The sequence below is a fragment of the Vanellus vanellus genome, assembly GCF_965231255.1.
Source record: "Vanellus vanellus genome assembly, chromosome: 1".
Lineage (NCBI taxonomy): Eukaryota > Metazoa > Chordata > Aves > Charadriiformes > Charadriidae > Vanellus > Vanellus vanellus.
The window spans coordinates 34713750-34733368 of NC_138905.1; the positions used below are offsets into that span (position 1 = coordinate 34713750).

The following is a 19619-nucleotide window of genomic DNA, read 5'->3' on the forward strand; positions in this document are numbered from 1 at the left end:
GCATAAGCACTTTGGCCCTGCTGAGAAACAGCCTTCCCAGTGATTGAAGTACTGTCTGCTGTTAGGATTCATAAATGAATCAGATTTTCATGTAACTGTAACAGTCATAGATGCATGGTATAGGACTATAATGGATTGTCTGATAAAGATGTGAGCTTTTTGAAAAGGTTGCAGCTTTTGATTGGCACAAGTTCATGAGTTGTCCCTTGTTAGATGTACAACTGGGTAGACCATGCGTCAGTGCAAGTACCACTGTCATGCATGTATTAGGGGGAGAATGTTATTGGAAGCCTGAGAAGTATTTGGTTTTTTAAGTTCAAAATCTTACAGTAATAGGTAGGTTTGGAATGTTTTTCCCCTGCTGCCTCCAATATTTTAGTTACTTTTATTGTTTTACCCAAGCATAGACCCCTGTTCTGAAAATTTTCTAGTTGACATAGCATTCCCGCTATGGAATTCCTTAGTCCTTCAAATCAGGGCAAGAATCATGTCAAATTAGGGGCAAAGAGAGACACCGTGCAATGATTCACAGTTAGGGTCGCACAAACTGGCAGTAGTGTGAAATCCTTGAGGATTTTGTCTCATGATTATCTAGGATGTTGATAGGATTGCAAATGGGGAGGGGGGATGCAAGAGAATGAGCAGGAAGAGCATGTCTGTCTTGCTTCGTAATGTAAGTTGTTCAAGGTAACAGAATTGGTGTAGTTCATGTTGTCAGTCCCCTGCTAATAATGCTGCCGGAAAGACAGTTCCAAGAAAGATCAGGTGGAGAGCTCTGATGGGAGTGGTACCTGCCTGTCCTTCAGCCAAATACAAAGATAAGGAATTGGTAGTTGGGCTGTGATGGTTGATGCCATCTTCACTGTTTTGCCAGGCACTGGCTTAATACATACTTGGCAAATTTACTGTGTCCTGATACAGGGAGCCAAAATATCCAAATAGGTCAGATGTTTTACACCAATACATAAAATAGGCTGAGAAATGCTAAGAGAGTATGTGGTATACTCTAAATTTTCAATCTGAGACCATCATAATCTAAAAGTCTAGATGCTTTTTTATTCAAATTTTCCACTTTTGTGATAAGCAGATTCAAAAGTACCAGAAATGTCCCTTAAAGCCTACCTTGAGAGCTTGCAGTATACTGTAAGCCCATTCAGGGCTACTGTTGATAGTAAATTCTACATGCCACTAGCTGTACCTAGTGTAGACTTCCTTTTATTAGTAATTTTTCCCCAAATATTAGAAAACAAGCCTGAAACTAACTTGACTGAATAAAACCCTGTGTTGTTATTTAAATAAGTATTTTTAATGGACAAAAATATTAGCCATCTTCATACAACTTATTTTTCTTATGGACCTGAATGAAACAAAATGACTGATTGAAGTTCTGTTGCAGGAACAGAATGTGTAATATGTGAATTTGGTTTTCAAAGGGATATTATCTTTCGATTTCCAACTTAAGGGATTCTTAAAGGAAGTTTTCAGAAAGTGTTGAAATCATTTGCCCTTCAAAAAGTAGCCAGCCTTCACCTGTCTCTGGTTACCCATATATTTTCACATATTTCAGTACTTTGCATATCCTGTAGTTCTAGCTATTCACCAGATGAGTGTGTGTGTTTTGTTGTTGTTTTGGGGTGTGTGTGTGTGTTAATTTTTGTTGTTTTTTTTTGTTTGGTTGGGGTTTTTTTTGTTGTTGTTGTTTGCTTTGGTTTTTTCAGTTAAGCCTCTCTGAATAGAGTTGTGGGAAGGAGTGGCTTAAATTGCCACTGGGTTTCGTTGCATTTCAGTTTCTTGAATATTTTGGATCATGTGTTCCGAAACACCAGTTCAAGATGTCATGCCAACAGTGTGGAGCACCTTTCAGTGTATTTACAGAAGGCAGTTTTCCTCTTTACTCCATTCTCACCCAGTCTTCATCATAGTACTCGTTTTTTTTTCCTCAGACTTCTTTAAAACTTTTATATCCCATACGCATTGCTTGTTTCATTAGTAGTTTTGTTCTGATCCTTCATTTAGTTGCCTTAGTTCTTTTTCATACGTATTAGCTGCATCTTTTTCTTTCAGGGCCTAATTGTTCAGATGGTGTTGAAATTAAAAGATTGAGACTTGTATTGTCAATGTATGCTGCCTGTGACTTTACTAAATTATGGAAGTGTTCTGAATTTCTGTGATCAATGTATGCATTTCTAGTCTACAGCTACAGATCTGAGTTTTTTTTTAAATGCGAGATTAGCCTTTTGTAGCTATCTCTTTAGAATTCATGAGCTTTTGCACAACTGTGTTTCAGTAATAGAAAAGCTCCATTTATTGTTCTTAAATTTCGTGTATATTTAGAGCAAGACCTGTCTTTACGGTAACTATTGTGCTGTTTGCATAGTAGCTGTATGCCAGACTGGTAAGATTAGAATTTAAGACTAGTAAAGCTCATTTACAAGCTAATTTACAAAGCTCCTTCTCTACACTAAAATTCCAGGTCATGCATTCTCTCTGCAGGAACAAAAGGAGGGTTTGGAGGATTGAGGTCTGTACAGCTGTCTATAAACAGTCAGTACTTATGGAGCGTAAAGGAATCATACTAAAGCAGTCTGTTAAGGTCTGGTTATTATGGTTGAAATTCAGTCATACAGTGCTTTTAAACTCAATGGATTCAGAAATAGTGAAACATCCTCCCTCTAAACTAGCAGTATCTTAAAAGGAGTAAGTGTATGTGTTAGAAGTGGGGAAGGTCTTCCTATTTGTCATGTGGTTTGTTTGTTTTTTTTTAGCCTTTTAACTGATGCTTTGGGGTTGCTGAAGGCTTTTTTTAATTATGTTTTGTTGTTTGTGAAGTTGGTTTTTTTTTTCCTCAACAAACTTGATTAGTTTGGGGTGGATAGGAAAGAGGGACTGTTCTTTGAAGATGTGGAACTTGGGTAAATTGAATACCAGCAAAAAGAGCTGAGAATTTAAGAAAGCGATGTTGGTACTTGCTTTAGTAGATCATTACTTAAGGTTGATTTGAATCCTGGTTTCCTATGAAATCTTTATTAAGACCTTTGTGAGAACTTTGTGAGAGTTGACAACAGTGAAAAAAATTATGACCATTTTAGTTTGCAGAGGCCTTTTAATTTCTACATAAAATTTTTCTAACCCCACCCCCAAAATTTCTTAATCAAACCAAGTGGGAAACAATGTGTTTGTTTGCTTTTGGAGAGGGAAGAAGAAAACTAGATTTTGAAACTTCAGAGTTTCTGTGTTTGGTAGAACTTTTTTAACACATTTTAATAAAGTAGGTATTAACAGAGGAGCATATCTAGGGTACTCATATTCTTCAGCTCTGCTGGGATGTGGCTTTAATAAAAAGCAGAAGGTTCAGTATTTGTATTTTAAATTATAGAACAATATGGATTATTTTATGATATATAAGGCCTTTTTTAATGTTTACATAGCTAGTAATTCCTGGTAGAATGGACAAGTCTGGAAAAAGATGATAGTAAATTTGCAAATTGTATTTTGACTACTGTGTGTGTTCCTGCGTAGGGATTTTTACTTCATCTTATTAAATATTCTTATGAAATCTTACATTTAGTAATGAAAGTGCTTTATGCTAAGCTTAAGCTTTCAGTCTGACCAACAAATACAAGAAAATTAGATATAACCACAGCGCTTCTGACGTCCCATTAGACAAGCTAAGGCAGTGTAGCTTCTGCCAGTGTAGAAATGGCACAGGTGCATCATCTTCTTGCTGTCCTTAGCTGTGTACACCTACTATTTTCCCTGCATCGGCTTTAGTATTCGTCTGACCCCTATTCAGTTTGAAAAATCAGTGGAAAGCCAACCTAGAATCCTCTTTATTTGCTAAATGAGCTCTCTGAAGAGTGAGAGACTGTATGGTCAGAAGGAGCGAAGGTCAAGCTGTCTCTGAGCTACTCCTTTACGTCTTGATCATAAATGCACATTTGTTCAGGCTCCATTTAAATTGATCAGACTTATTCATAGATTTGATTAATCTGATTCAGGACTTTCTGGAGGCAGTATCTTTTCCTTGACATGTCTTTTCCTCAATTTCAACTGGTTTTGATCTCATAGGAGATCTCATGATCTCATAGGAGTACAAAGCAAAGCATATGTTTGTGCATGCGTAGGAAGGACCAGTTCTAGATTTTTAGATTTCCTTTTTACATGGTATCAGAAGCTAGACTAGTTTTGTGAAATCATCTGTTCAACGTTGAGCACCCCAATTACAGTACAAATTCATTCATTCAAACCACGATGACAGTGATGATGACAGGTTCAGTGATTTACGGAACTGTTTGAAAGACAACCAATAATTGCTGATAGAAGACTAGACTTTTGCAGTGAGCACTCTTAACTGAAAGTATTTTAGTTGTTCCCATGGTTCAGTTTGGACCGGGGTGGATGGGAAATGTCGTAGTCCTACATACTGTTAGATTTGCTCATAGGTCAGGATCCTGTTGTTTTTTTCCTCAGGATTTTAGAAGCCACTGTTAAGTTTATCTTAAAATCCAAATTGCTAATGCATACAGGTGGGAATTTAACCTGTCAGAATACATAAGCCACTGGTATTTTTTTGGTTCATAGTCACTACAATATTTTCCGGGTTCAGAATAAGCAAGAGATTCTGGTCACTATGTAGGTGTACATAGTTCAAAACAATGAGCCTTAAATAAATGCTTCTGTCACTGGAAGAATAAAATACTTTCTAGATGATTTAAACCCATGGATTTCTAACTTTCACAATTGGAGATGAGTGTTTTATTCCAACAGACCTTGTTTTTGTAGCTGTGTTAGGGTATCTACACAGTTATTTTGAGAAACCAGTAACAATAAGCTTTAGAATGTATCGAGTTATGGGTCACAAGATTGCATGTTGCATTAATAACTAGGCGTTCAGTTTTTTACTGTACACTCGAATGTTTGGCTATGCTACTATAGCTTCATGCTTTTAAAATCTTTTTATTAGTTATATTCCACAGTGTGTGTGTTTCTCTCTTCACTACTTTTAAATTGCTTAATGCCATACCATATTTAATATTAATCTCCCATGCAGAGCTTGAGCATGGTTCTGAATTGAGCTCTAAAATGCTCTCCTCTGTGTGTGTGTATACATACATACACATATATATAAAAAAAACCCTAATTGTATTATTTTTTTAAAAGTTGTCCTAAAATGTTTAAGAAGTTCTCAAATAAATGATAATATGGAAAACGGAAATTGTCACATCTAATATTTTTTTGTGATTGATTCAGTGGTGTAATGTTCATTTATAGAGTGCTTAACAGTTCATTCATATTGGAAGGAAATTATGTTTTTTTAAAAAATAAAGTATGAATAGCTGAAAACAGATAATAAAGCAGAATTAAGGTTTAAAGATAAAAACCAACCATATTTAAATGCAATTTTTAGTCTGTCAAAATCTCTAACAGCAAATGATAGCGCAGCGAAGATTTTTGCTGACTCCTTAACTCAGTCCAGAGTCTGCATGATAAGGAGGGCGCTATAGCAGTGGTTCACATAACAGTAGCCTATATATTACTTTGAATATCCTAAACACTAGTCAGACACAAATCATAGTTGCATGTGATACAGCACACCATGATATGCCTTATCAACTCTGAATTTTTTTCCTTTCTTCTGGAATGTACAATTTTCTTAACAAAAAATATATTTGCTCACATTTAAAAAGTATGGTTATGTCACTGATATCTCACTTAATGAAATAATTACTAATTTAATGCATGTGAAATATTCCCCAGAGGTCAATGAGAGTACTGTTTTAAAATCTTTCTGATTCACCACAAGTTAATGACTTCAGTGCCTACTGACAAATATTATACCAAAAGCTTGGTTTTTTTCCTCATATATTAGATATTTTTAGCATATTCAAAGAGGAGGATAAATGTTTTAAATTCTTTCCTGATTATACAATATTTTTATGAGTTAATTGACTTGATATTGTCAGTTTTCAGCGCAATGAAAGTTTTTGAATCTAGACAGCTTTCTGATCTTGATATAGCTGGAAAACTCTTAATGAAATTATGTATCGGTGTGAAGTTAAATCTACAGTGGGCCTTTTAAGTTGACTTTCTATAGAAAGTTCTGAAAGTTACAGGTTTTAATGCTAAATTAACTGTTAATAGAGATAGTTAATTTACCAGGCTGATGGACTCTTTACTTTTGTTATACATAACTACTGTGCTTGCAGTCCATTCTGCATACAATATTTCAGCATTTATTTTTCTGTAGGGGTTCAAAGGGATTTCCAAAGGTCATTAGCTGCAGCCATGGCTCAGAACTTCTGATCCTGAATTGTGGCCCTCCGTATCCCTGAATTCTCTTACTCTTGTGTAATTGCTAGGACTTGATATACTGCTTCTCTTTAGGTCAGGCAAAAAGAAATAGATATTTTTCTGGACTTCACCTCAGTATGTGCATTGGCAACCACCACAAAGTAATTTTTATGATGCTTCCATCTGCAGCCACCACCATCTTGGGTAGCAAAAGCGAAAGCTGATTTGAGGAAAATGGACTTAGTCACAAGAGGGCTCAATGGGTTGCAATTTATCTAGGGATTGTTGTTAAGAAATGTGAAGAAATTTAGTATCTAAATCCGTAATTCCACAGATCTGCTTTTTATGTATTGCCTATTGTTAGTCTGACTCACGTTTTAAGTTTTATACCACTTTGACTATTGTTTCCAGCAAATCTTCATGTTTGTACAGTTTGTTTCCTTCAGCAGTTCAGCTCTTGGGGGATGAAGGATTTATTTGTACTAAATATATTCAAAATCTTTGCTTTTTTTATTGCAGTTATCTAGAAAAGTATGAAAAAGTCCATCATTTTGGGGAGGAGGATGATGAGGTACAACCAGGCAATCCAAAGCCACAACTTCCTATTGGTGCAATTCCAACTTCCTATAACTACCAGCAACACAGTGTATCAGGTAAATTTTTGCAGAAAAGTGCTATTTTTTTTTCCATATATATATATAAAAATGTATTTGGAGAGGCTACAGAAATAGTGTGTAGTTAAATTTACAATATTATTATTACAATATTTACAGTATTATTAAAACTTGGCCAATTATGAAATCGGTGGGTCACTCAAGTTATTAATTTAATACACTGAAAAAACGTTCAACTGTGAACCAAAACAAAACAAAAATGAAAACTCATAAGCTATTTCCTTTACATTTTTTTTCTAATCAGCAGGGCTAAGTAGTTACTTGTCTTGAAAAAACGTACCTTGAAAATTCACAGATCGTGTTTCTGTCGCATCAGTCATTTCTCTACAAAGCCAAATACCTGAATTGAGCATACAATTAATTAAGTTTTAAAATCTGAGGAATAAAGTAAATGCGTGAGGAGCCAGAATCAACACTATTGTAATTTAGAGACCAAAGCATCGATCTTGACCCAATAAACAAATCAGAAGCTGGTGGATTCTGTGGAATGGATGTGTAATTCATTGTGTATAAAGTGACTCCAAATTGTATTACAATTTTATTCTGCTTTAATTAAAGTTTGCATTTTCAAAGCTTTTCTTGGGGAGAACATACTGCAGTATGGAGATGATGAAGGAATTAATATCTACCTAGAAAGGTACACAGCTAAATAGAATGTGTTCAGGATTTTGGCCAAGACTAATGGAAAAAAATGGAATAGTGTAAAAAAACTTGTTAAAACCCACAATACCTTATTAATAAACTTTTTTAAAAATACTTATCATTCATAATAATATTGCTTAATGTATCATCTGAATATTAATTAGTTTAGCTGTGAAAACGTTTTTTGTTTGTTTTTTTTCTTATTTAGATTACCTTCGTCAAAGCTATGGGCTGTCTATGGACTTTAACTCACCAAATGACTATAATAAATTGGTGCTTTCATTGTTATCTGGACTCCCAAATGAAGTGGACTTTGCAATTAATGTATGTACTCTTCTTTCAAATGAAAGCAAGCATGTCATGCAGCTTGAAAAGGACCCTAAAATCATCACTTTACTGCTTGCAAATGCTGGGGTGTTTGATGACAGTAAGTATGTAACGTTTTTGCAACAGAAAGAGTCAATACCTGTTGTAGCATCTTTCACAACCCTCAATAATGAAAATATTTATAATTTATTGCACTGTAATATACTTATATCTAGTTTATCTTTTTACCTTGTCCACAGTTACAGTTTTATCAGACATTACAAATACCTTTTAGGTTAGGTAATTTAAAACAGTGTTATTTAACAGTTTAGTGAAACGTGAGAATTAATTTTTCAGTGATAGAGTTTAATGGTTTAAGATTCTCAAATTTACAGCATTGGATTTCCATCTGCTTGTAATGTATCACTGCTTTCTTCCGAATTTGTAGGACCATGCTGACTTTTCAAGATTCTTTTCTAGTAGTAGTCACAAATTTAAAAATTAAAAGAGAGCAGTCTGAAGACAATGACCCACTAAGATTTTTATCCTGATACTTCACTACACATTCAACTGTAGTGAAATTCAAAATAAAAAACTCAAGGGATAAAAATCTTAATCTGAATTTCAGAATTACTTATAGTTTTAGCGCATAACTTTTAAAAGAGAGTCTATTCCATGAAAATACTTCAGCATGTGAAATAAATTCTTCTGACTTGTCCAGTGGGACCTCCATGCCAAGTTGTTCCTTGGTAATTGCTTGTTTGTCTTCCTGTCAAGGACCGGGGGGGAAAGAATAAGTTAACCCAAACCATCCTAAAATCATAACAGCATAGTTCCTGTCTTGTGGTAGTGAGGAGAAAGTATTTATTGGTTTTATGTACTGATTTGTTTTTTTTAATACTGAATTTCAGAAATTACCACCGTAAAATATTACTCAAATGAGCTTTTTCAACTAAGTATATTTAAGTCTGCTAGTACATATGTTCTATCTATTTGAATATAAAACTACTTTGCATGTGTAAGCACAAGCATAGCATGGTATGTCAGAGCTTCTGTTTTAAAATTCTGGGGAAGAATCAGTGTTAGACATTGTATATTGTTTGGTGGTAGGTTTTTTTTAAATAATTTGCATTTTTACATAATGATTTGTAGCTTCCCCTCATCTCCCCAGTATTGCATTAGTGTCCTCCAGCTTCTCTCTTATGTTTTTGATTTGTGCTCATGGCTTTCAGATGTGTTTAGGTCTCGGTCATCTAGTGTCTGCATCTAGCCCAGTCACAAGAACTTTCAAAGAAAAATATTTGAAAGGAAGCTAAAGTGAAACTTTAGTCTTACATGTTAGTGATTCCAGGGTGCTTGCTCTCTAGATTTTTGAGTTTGCCATCATTCCCCTGCTCTTTTGATGGAACTTCTATGGACTTAGGAATTTATAAACAATTTAATCAAGTTTTGTATTGCTATTTCATAATTTTTTGGACGTTGCAAAGGCAGACAGTGTTTTCTCAAGTTCTTAACGTGGACTCTGAACACAGGCTTGTTCCATAAATGGCCTGTATTAGTATTTCTTATATTAAAAAATATTTGAGGTAAAGCCGAGACGAATGACGAGCACGTAATGGGCTTCCTTTTTTTATACCGTGGGGAAAACTTAATTTTTATCTTGTCTGATTACATCTTCTGGATAAATCCAGGGAGTGTCCTAGCAACATTAGGAGGACTAATTGGAACAAATTGGGGACAGAAAGGAGGTGTGTGTTTACTTATTTTTGAAGCATGAAGCTTTAATTTTAAATATTTATATGCTTTTATATTATAAATAATGAAGGTAAATCTGTCAGGTTTGGTGATGAAATGAAATCTGTAATTAGCAAATTCAGGTAATATGAAAATACTCTTATGATAATTTCAGGTGTAAATAAATGATAGCTGATTAACTTTAATGGGGGTTTTAGATTTGGCTTGTCTATAATTAAGGTTTTATCGTTATTAGTATTTATAATGCACTGTTTCTAGGTAACGAGAAAAAAAAGCCTTCAGCTTTTTCTTTCCCCCCATAAAGTTTGAAATGACAATTATGTTGCATGTGATAAGGCAGTCCCAGGGCTTTGAGGGTATACAGCATCTTCAGTTTGGAGTGCAGCGTAAGCCTTGGTTTGGGTTCTGTAAGTTGAAAGCTGATGTGCTCTTGGAATTGAGATTTGTAGCATTTTGCTCAAAACAGTAAAACATTATGAACCAAAATGTTTAAGTGTACTTAAATGTTTTATTGGTTCATTACAGAACTATTGCAAGACAGAGTTTGTCTTTGGATTCACTTAAGTCTTTGAGTCAGATTGAGAGTCTTTGCTGCTTTCAAGGAGTAATGATTAGAAAATTTGCGGTAATGGCTCCAACAAACACCCAAGAGCAGCCATTATGCTTCCTGGTTAAATATTGACTTTCAATTGAGTGCTGTCAAAATCTCATGGCTACTATTAGTTTTTTTTAAAAACATTAGTGGGAATTTGTTTAATTACTAAAGTAGTGTTCACAGCTTACACTGTACACATGGAAAACAGTTGTTGATGTAAGGTTGAAAACTGAGCAGTTATCTTGTCTCCTGGAAAAGAGCTATGGAAAAGTTTCCCATGTGTTTTTCAAAGGGTTCACAAACTAATCCATTCTTTATGGACTACTTATTCTCAATTTAAATGTCGTTAACTGCTACTGCAGTTTTATAATGATTATAGAAATTTCAGTTGGTTTATGCAATTTAGTAGAGGATATTTTTTTAATAGAAAGAAAACACTGGAGGACTCTGTAGTGTTGTTGCATCTTTATTTCGTTTATGGATTAATAAAAAAAAATGTTCATTTTTAAAATTTTACTAAATTCTTCTTTTTATGCTTAAAGCTTTAGGATCATTTTCTGCTGTATTTGGAGAAGAATGGAAGGAGAAAACCGATAGAGATTTTGTTAAGGTAATTTAAAAATTATTAAAATAATTTTGACCTGCATATGGTGGGTATCAAATCCTTTAAAAAGATAGAAAATTATAAGATCTACTAGCATATGTCTTTTGAATTACTCTCAACTTTATTAGTTTGAGTTTGATGTAAATATAATAGAACACTAAATCACACTTGTCAAAATGTTTGGATAAGGAGGAAGAAATGTATTAAGAAAAAATAGGTGTAGGCAAATTAATTTTATTAATTTATTAATTAATAGGTTTCCTATTTCTTTTTATAAGACAGCCAGTGTGTGTGAGGAAAAGGAAAACTGGCCAACATATTTAGCAAGAGAGAAAATGCTACAACTGGCCAACATATTTAGCAAGAGAAAACAATGCTGGTATTTTTGGTTTGGTTTGGTTTTTTATAAGACTGCCATGATCAGTAAAGAAACAGTCTGGATTATGAAAATTAAGTCCGTAACATAAGAAGCATAGGACAAATTTAAATAAGTTAGCAATGTTGCAAGTTTGTTTCATTTAAACTATTTTTGCACGAGGCTTTTTCATCTTTCCACTAGAGGGCATGATCTACTGTACAAGTAATGAAATGAGGTAAAAATATAACTAAAGTTTCTTACTATAAATGCTTTCTCTTTATTCTAGGTGAGCATTTTGAGGTATATAAGAGTATGAAATGTATTATAGCTGAAAGAGGTTTGACATTTTGGCATATTTGCTATGATATACAATTTCCTTAAATTGAATTTCAGATGATGGTTTATGTGGCTAAAATAGAAGAAATCTAGATTAAAATATATTTTGATAATTTACACTTTTTGTTGAGTAAAAATATCTCTCGGATAAGCTTCTGACATCCTTATGAACTCATACCCAGATTTTTGCTCACTTTCTTAATTGTCTCATATACTGAAATGTCTTACTAGTATTATAGAGAAATATTTGTTAGGAGCTTTTTCCATTTGTCTTTTGGTTTATTTTTATGTAACTCAATTTTGGGTCAAGTTGGACCATAGTAGTGTTAGTTAAATGGTAAATATTGCTGAAATAGCAGTGGATAGGAAATTTTGGTCAGGGAATCTAGGTAAAGTTAAGAACAGAAAAGGTAAACTCTCTTATTTGTTAGTATATGAACTTGAAAACGTGGTTCAAATGTGCTGAAGTTAAGTGGAAAAATAATTCTCATGATCTTTGTTTCCTTATTCCATTGAAAAATATGTCCAGAAGTACGCTAGGTTGTGTTTTGCTTTCGTTTTTTTAAAAAACACTTAGCACTTCTGTGTTGACTTCACCCTAAACTGTCACAGACTGTTGCTGATCTAGAGCAGCAACAAGCACGATGTCTAGCTCTGTAAACATTTAAAATTATGCAGAATTCTAATTTATTATATGTTCATTAATTATATAAACTTAAGTAATTGTGATAGATAAGGACAGATGGTTCTGATAAATGTTTTTAATGAAGTGTTAAGTAGGACCACTGTAACTGCAATAAGGTTTGCTAATAAGAAACTTGGATGCTCTCCAAAATCTATTTTTGAACATTACAAGTATAGTACCACTCTGTAGTGAAATACTGCTGAAAGCATGTCAGAAACTAACACCAGATCGAAAAATATCTGTAGGGCCCAGAATCCAGATTTTTCAGAACATCTTACGTCAAGCATTTGCCTGACCCTACTACTGGAACTAATTTATTTTGTATTGCAGCTGTGGCTGTGTCAAAACAGAAATCAGGGGAAGCATTATGGAAACTTCATGACATACGTGAGAGATATTTGATTGACACAACAGAGATTGTGTATCTCTTTCATTTTAAATTTGCTTTTACATCTTTAATAGAATGGCTATTGAATGTGTCTCCCTCCTTTCATTGTTCACGTTCTCTTTTAAAAAATTCTTCTTTATTTGTTTGGGTTTTTTTTATTTTGCTGCCAGTTGTTTGTGTCTTGATTTTGTAAGGTTATTGTTCCAGTTTGTTTGTCTACTATAATGACATCAGATTAGAAATTTCTGTAAAGTTGAAAACGGAAAAGTTTTTAAGTGGGAGAAGAAAAATGTAGAATTATGAGCTAAAGTATAGTGATGGCATGAACACGTAAATGTTCGAGATTCACAGAAAGTACGGTGGGGAAAGCAATTTCTCAAACACATGAATTCTGAATTAATAGGAATTGGATTGATAGAAATTTTGTTGAGTTTGTAAATGTTAACCTCAGACCATAGTGGATTTTTCATGTGTTGGAGGTTGGGGGGTGGGGGTGACTGAGAAATATTAGAAATCTTGAAGCTGTTCTGAAAGTGATGCTCAAGGTTAAATTCAGGATTCGTAGAGAAATGATAAACATGCATTCTTGGCAATTGAATATCAGTTTAAGTGTTGGTATGTCAGTTTTATTTAAAAAGATTTAAAAATAAAAATAATTGACTCCTAGTCTTTGTTACCTGAAAATAGTTTTTCAAATGTACTGAAACAAATATAAATGATCTATAATATATATTCAGAATATTTGACATTTTATCTATATAGCTACTCTTACTAACTTTTTTCCAAGCTCCTCCTCCTGCTTATTGAAATGTATGAACATAAATTTGGAACTTTGGATTTTATAGAGGTGTTTACTTTTTGTATTTCAATGTCTTCATACAGGCATTGGGGGTAATTGTAGAATTATGTCTTTATACTAAAATGTTTGGTGGAAGTTTTTAATGTTTGGTTAAAATAAACTTGATTTAATTTGCAGTCTCTTAATCATATTAGTATTTTTTAATTAGTTTTCAATAGGAAAAATGGCCGTATGTTTTTCTTCATTATTTTTCTCTTTCTACTGTATCTTTGCACATTAGGAGTGTTACAGTATCACCACTAGTATTTCTCCCACCCTTAAATATCTATGCAGTAACTGTGGTTTTGTTGTTTTTTTTTTTTTTTTGGTATCCTGTGAACTCTTGAGTTCTGTATTAATTTATCATAAAGAATTTGTTAATTGTTTCAGCACCAATACTTTAATTTTAAATTGTGGTATTCACTAATTTGGACTTAAAATCTTTCTTCTTTATGTATACGATATCATGACTTTTTCAGAGCAGTCTACTAGTTCAGTAACGTCATATTCGTGAGCAAAGAAGGTTGCCTATTTTGTTGTGTCCTCCAACATCACTACTATTCCAGTTGAAGGGAATCAAGTACCTTACCCCCCAGTCCTCACTGCGTTATAAAAAAACTGTTTAGAAAATTTGTAATTTCCATTATCTTATGTCCAGTGCTGCATATTTTCTCACTTTCTACAGCACTTCCTTCTGAACTGAATCAAATCTTTACTGGTCAGTGAATCTGTTCCATTAATTGTCAGAATTTGAATATAATTTCAGTTGAACTTTCAGTTATCCCTTATAGCTATGTTAATTTGTTGCTTTCTCCCCTCTTGATTTTTCCTGGTGCTGTCAATAAGCTTAAATCTCCGTTTAGTTGGAATGACTGCATGTCCTTACTTAAGGATTGGAATAACTGGAAGTTGGCCAGTGTCTTATTTTGTTTTGCCGTCTCTGTCCTGAAGCTCTGATGACGTCCTGCTCAGGTGTTTTCTCATCTACTCTGGAAGCTCTCCTGTTTTTAACTGTTTCATTTCTCTTTGAATTTCCTCCTGTTAGCAAAGTTCACTTGTGAGTATAGTTTGTCTTTCAAGAGTGACTTGTTTATATAGCATGCTTATAATCAGATAGGTTTAGCTGTTTTTCCAGGTATTTCTTTCATGCCTCCAGCAGCGGCCCACTATCTCGTTTAGCATTAAATTTCTTCATGCACCATTAATTTCTGTTTACTTTAATTTAAGCATTCGGATTTCATGTTGTTGGACTTCTTGAGGCCTCTTCTAGCAGTAGAGTTCCACAATCCATGCTTATGCAGTTTTTATGCTTTCTTTATTGTGTTACATAAAGATTTACTTCCGGTTTCTGTTTGTTTGGTTTTTTTTTGTTAAGTTCTTCTTTTGTGTCCAACTCTTCTTTGTAAAAGTTTAATAATAATAATTTTATTACTTGCATTTATTCTTTGAATCTTTCTTAGGTAGTGTGTAGAGTGAGATATTTCTGCATTTAAATGCCTGAAATACTTTTCAAATGCCACCTTTCTTGTCTCTCACAGTGGTCTGTCAAGCTGACTTGACTCCAGTTGCTGTCATGTTTTTCTTGGACAATAAGTAGTCGTGATCATTGCTACATTACATGACCTGTGGGCTCAAATGTCTGTTGTTTTTATGGATAGTAATTTGGTTAATCTGATTTCCAGTGAATTCTGTATAATTCTGTGCAGCCAAAGGAACTTGGCTTTCTTGTTTCTTACTGTTGTCCTTTATCTGGACATCACGTAGTCAAGCATTGTTTTTTGCTTCATATTCCTATTACCAGTGTGTTGTCATGATCTAAAATATATATAGGAATATCTGTTGATAAAGAGCTTCACTTTCTCATCCTTTCTTGTTCATTTCTGTTGATACGTAGTATCAGATTGCAGCTATCCATAGTTTGTAGTAGGGAATAAATAACTGCATGTGATGCTAAATTGATTTTTTTTTTCTTGCCTCTGTGCTATAAGTACGTTTTTCAAAGGAATGCCCAGAAAGCTTGACTTATCTCATCCGTTTCCACTTTTGCCTTTCCTTTGGGCAAACAAAAGTTTTGTTGTGTTTCTCTTGTAACAGGTAGCGAACACTGTATTTAGGTTATTTAAGTCTATTTTCCTCCACCTCATCATTCTCTGCCCACCGCCATCATTTTTGGGGGATCTTTCCTGCTTAGGCAGGAAACAAATGTCGAGTGGACTGAGAGCAATCAAACCAGTCTGCTTAAATGCAAGAAAAAAAAGCAATTCAGGCCAACTCTTTCCTTGTAAAGAAAAGTAACAGAGGCTGCAGACTCATTCAGAACTTAAGATATCTGAGCACCTTTATTCAGAAGTGCAAGGTGGAGATCATTGTAGGTAATCCTAGTGCTTTGGAAGAAGAACTAGGTGGGGTTTTTTGATCATTTACTGGCAGGACATGTGATTCCAGTGTGAAGATTTGTCTGAGACATGGAAACATCTGTATTTCACCAGAATCTCAGAAGATAACTTTCAGAACAAGGTGCAAATTTTTTTTTATTGGTGATTTTTCCCAACTGTGTTGTTGGGAAAGGGTTCCCAACTGTGTTGTTGTTAAGGGTTTTTGTAATTAACAAGTTTCATCATTCCAGTTAAGGAATGGAAAGTACAATTTACCTTTCTAAAAGTCTTATTCTGTCTGTCTGTCTTAAGAGGTCTTATGTGTCCTGGAATCTGCTTTGGGTTTCATGAAGTCCTCTGTCTGAGTGAAAGATGCAGAATTAATTTTAACTGTTGACTTTGCATTATTGTTTGTATGGGGAGCAGCTGAAATCTGTTTGTCATAGCATCTCTTAAAAAAGCCACATTTTTAAAAATGTTTGGACAACTAGATTTTATGCCTGATAATTTGATTGAGACTTTGATAGTCATAGGCCAGGCTGACTGTACTTTTTCAATTCCTTACATGACTGTACATGCAGTACACAAGAGTATTGCTTCAAGCTGTTCGTCATTCCCTGAAGAGGATAGTAACTTTTCTGAGGGAGATAGTTGACTCTCCTATGTAATAGAACTTGCTAGAAGATAGCTTCTTGGAATCAAATGGAAAGTTGTTCTATCTTCTAAATAATTAGAGACAGATGTCTCTTTTCTTGGCTAGGAACTCGCCTCAGCAAAGCTTTCAGGTGTTTGGGAGCTCTATATAGTGATATAGCTTACCAGGCTTCCATCTATACATTGATTGTTGGAACATGCTTGTCAGCCTCTAAAGTCCTGGGAAATCCTGACCTCTCTATAGTTAGCAGCCCATCTCTAAAATAGATACCTTAAATGCCACATATAATAGCTTGTGCTTTAGCTGCTTGGATTCCTGAACACATTACTTACTGATAAGCTGTTTAAGTTACCGGCTTGTTGAATGGAGGATGTAGGATAATATTTCTGAGGTTTTCTGTGAATGCTATCTTTTGGATGGTATTTCTGAGTTCTTTGGTGATGTCACTAGAGCTTTTGCAAAATGTTTGAAGTCTTGCAAAGGGCTCACAGGAAGTCTCGTTTGCTACTGCAGTAGGCATTTTGCAGTTGCTGAAACACCAGTGGCAGATGCTGGCTTTGGGAATGCAAACCTACAGTTTTATGCAAGCAAAAGACTCTGGGACACTTCCACAGGTAAAGCAGTGTTCTTGGTGAGCGTTATTACCCACAGTGCTTCTGTATGTAGAAATAAACACTCAAGACAGAAAAAAATTGTATTTTTTTTAATTGTTCATTTTGAAGTTTTATTGTCTGCATATTCATGTCCTATCCTGCAGATTCTCTTCCTTACAGCTTTCAGAGCCTTTCCAGATCTCTAGGACTCAGAGCAAGTGAGGCTGTGGGGGATGTGTGCTTCACATAGTGTGCTTCACATAGGTAACAGGGCTTGTGTATATGCTCTGGGTAATCCTGAGGCAAAAATTCTCTAGCTGGAGTGTCTAGCATCTTATGTTCACAGCATGACTGTATAATGAAAGAATTTGAAGAATAACAGTTATGTGTAAGTAGACTTTATTTGGTGCCTTGGTGTATCTCTCATTTTAACTTACAGAAAGGAGCCATGTTCTGTTCTTTTCTGAAAGAGATAATTTCCTCTGAGCTGACAACTAGCATTTTTTCACAGACTGCTTCTTTAGGAAGGGGAGACTTTCTCAGTTGTTCAAGCAACTAGCATGGATCTGTTTATTCTGCAAGTTTTAGGTGAGATGTACAGTTTTCCAGCAATGTATTCCTGTCTTCATCTTTAGCCATAGCACTTTGAGGCTTTATCTTTAGCAGTGTCTGTAATGTCTTCATCTGCAAAAAACTTAAATCGTCACTTTCGATCTCTTTGAGAACATATCCAGGATGATTTGCCCTCCAGGTAGAAAAATTTACTCCTTTATGACTTTATATTGCCAGAGGTTTTTAAATGTTTCATTTTGGACTATACAGTTAAGTATTTAGTGATGAAAAGTGGATTATTGGAGGATTCAGCTAGCAAAACGTCATGATGCTGTTTTAACATTTAACATGTGACAGCAGTTTTAACATTGTATTGTGATTGACTTTGGCCTCTTCTAAAGAGATTCAGATTGAAGTTGAAGACTTTAAGTATCTCTGTTCGAAATTAACTTTTTTTTTTTTTAAATACTTACCTGATTACACAACTAATCTTTAAAAGCTTCTGAGGTTTTTCTTTTAAGTAGCAGTGAAATGTGAAGGCTTACTGTGTTTATTGCTTTTCCAAAAGGAAACATCCTAAAGGAAAGTGTGTACTGACTGGTAAATTTTAAGATAATATATTTCTGTGTACTTTTTAAAGTAATGACTGAAGCCTCTTCCTTAAATAGTCGTCTTCACTAAAAGTAAAGGCAGCTCAAAATGAAGTACATACTGCAAATTTTACCTGCATGCCTTTGTCTTCTGTGGCTCTTGATGATAGCCTCAGTATTAATTAGAAAAATCTGTTTGTCACAAACAGTAAGAAGTTAGACTTTTTTCTGGCTGTTCTTGTCTTTGCTAAAATGAGGTAATAATCCTTTGTGTAAGTAATCCTCTTTACTAAACAGCACTTGGATGTCATTTAGCAGCATTGCAGTGGAAAATAAAATTCTTTTCCCTCCAATTTAGAGAATCTGTAGTATTCTATTTTTCAGGAAAATAATAGTGTCAAGCTTGGTATGAATACTGTAATTTAGTAATTACATTTGCATAGCAAAATTTCTCCTGCTGTTCAGCTAGTTGTACTTCCCATACTTCCCTTTTTATCCAGATTTATTTGTGGTTTTATTCTGTGATCATAGCCAAAAGAGGAGCTGTATTTCATTAGTGAATCAAAGGAATGTATAAATTTTTATTAGTCAAACGAATGTTTATATTTTTGTTATAATATACACATTACATATATTATAATATATATATATTTTTATATTAATATACATCACAATGAGTATTTTTATTAGCTTGCAAACCTTAATGCCTTGATTAATTCTTGAATTTCAGTAAGACTAGTGACATGAACAACCACTTACAGATCAGGCCATATATTTGTAAAGTACTTTGAATTCCAGTCTGCTGAAGCGTTCTGTTTTGCTTCTAATTATAAAGGGATTTGGTGATGGTGGTTGTTGCTTCTCTCTTTTCATTGATTTATGATGATGTGGAAAACGGAGCAGAAGCTTTAAAAAGTCTCACCAGATAGAAATCTGACTGTTGTATGTCTAGCAGGAGTCTAAGATGTACTGAAACTGAGAAGAGTCACCATATTCTGCTTTAGGAGTTCACTATATGTAGGAGATGAAGGAGGATGAACTGTACTTTTTCTCAACTTATAATTTTTGAATTTCTAATTGTGGAAAGCTGTGCATATAGTTTCAGTGTGTGCTTTGGCAAAGTACTTCTGTGGTAGTGTTGGTTGATCATGAATGCATACCTCTGGTACTTGAAAGGAAGAGTTTCTTAATGTATAGTGCTGAACATCTTGCGTATCGTCCCATGAGTGAAAAATGTGGTTACTCTTAGATGAATCAAGGTCCTAGGAAATTTTTAAAGAACAATGCTTCTCATATTCTTTCCATATTTTAACATAACAGAAATAAAAATAGTTGATATTTAAAGAAATATCATCTCCTAGAAATTAAGTGTGTTTTTAATT

The 19619-nt window shown here is 34.2% G+C and overlaps 1 protein-coding gene across 1 annotated transcript in view; it reads left to right on the forward strand.

Annotated features, from left to right (window-relative positions):
- The window catches only part of ARID2 (AT-rich interaction domain 2), a gene marked incomplete at its 5' end in the record, with an annotated part of 104241 nt that overhangs the window by 51987 nt on the left and 32635 nt on the right, over nt 1-19619 (forward strand). The window contains 3 exons of the mRNA XM_082489954.1: nt 6811-6944; nt 7816-8034; nt 10806-10873. Coding sequence (XP_082346080.1) covers nt 6811-6944; nt 7816-8034; nt 10806-10873 — 421 coding nt within the window. The remainder of the gene's footprint in view (nt 1-6810; nt 6945-7815; nt 8035-10805; nt 10874-19619) is intronic.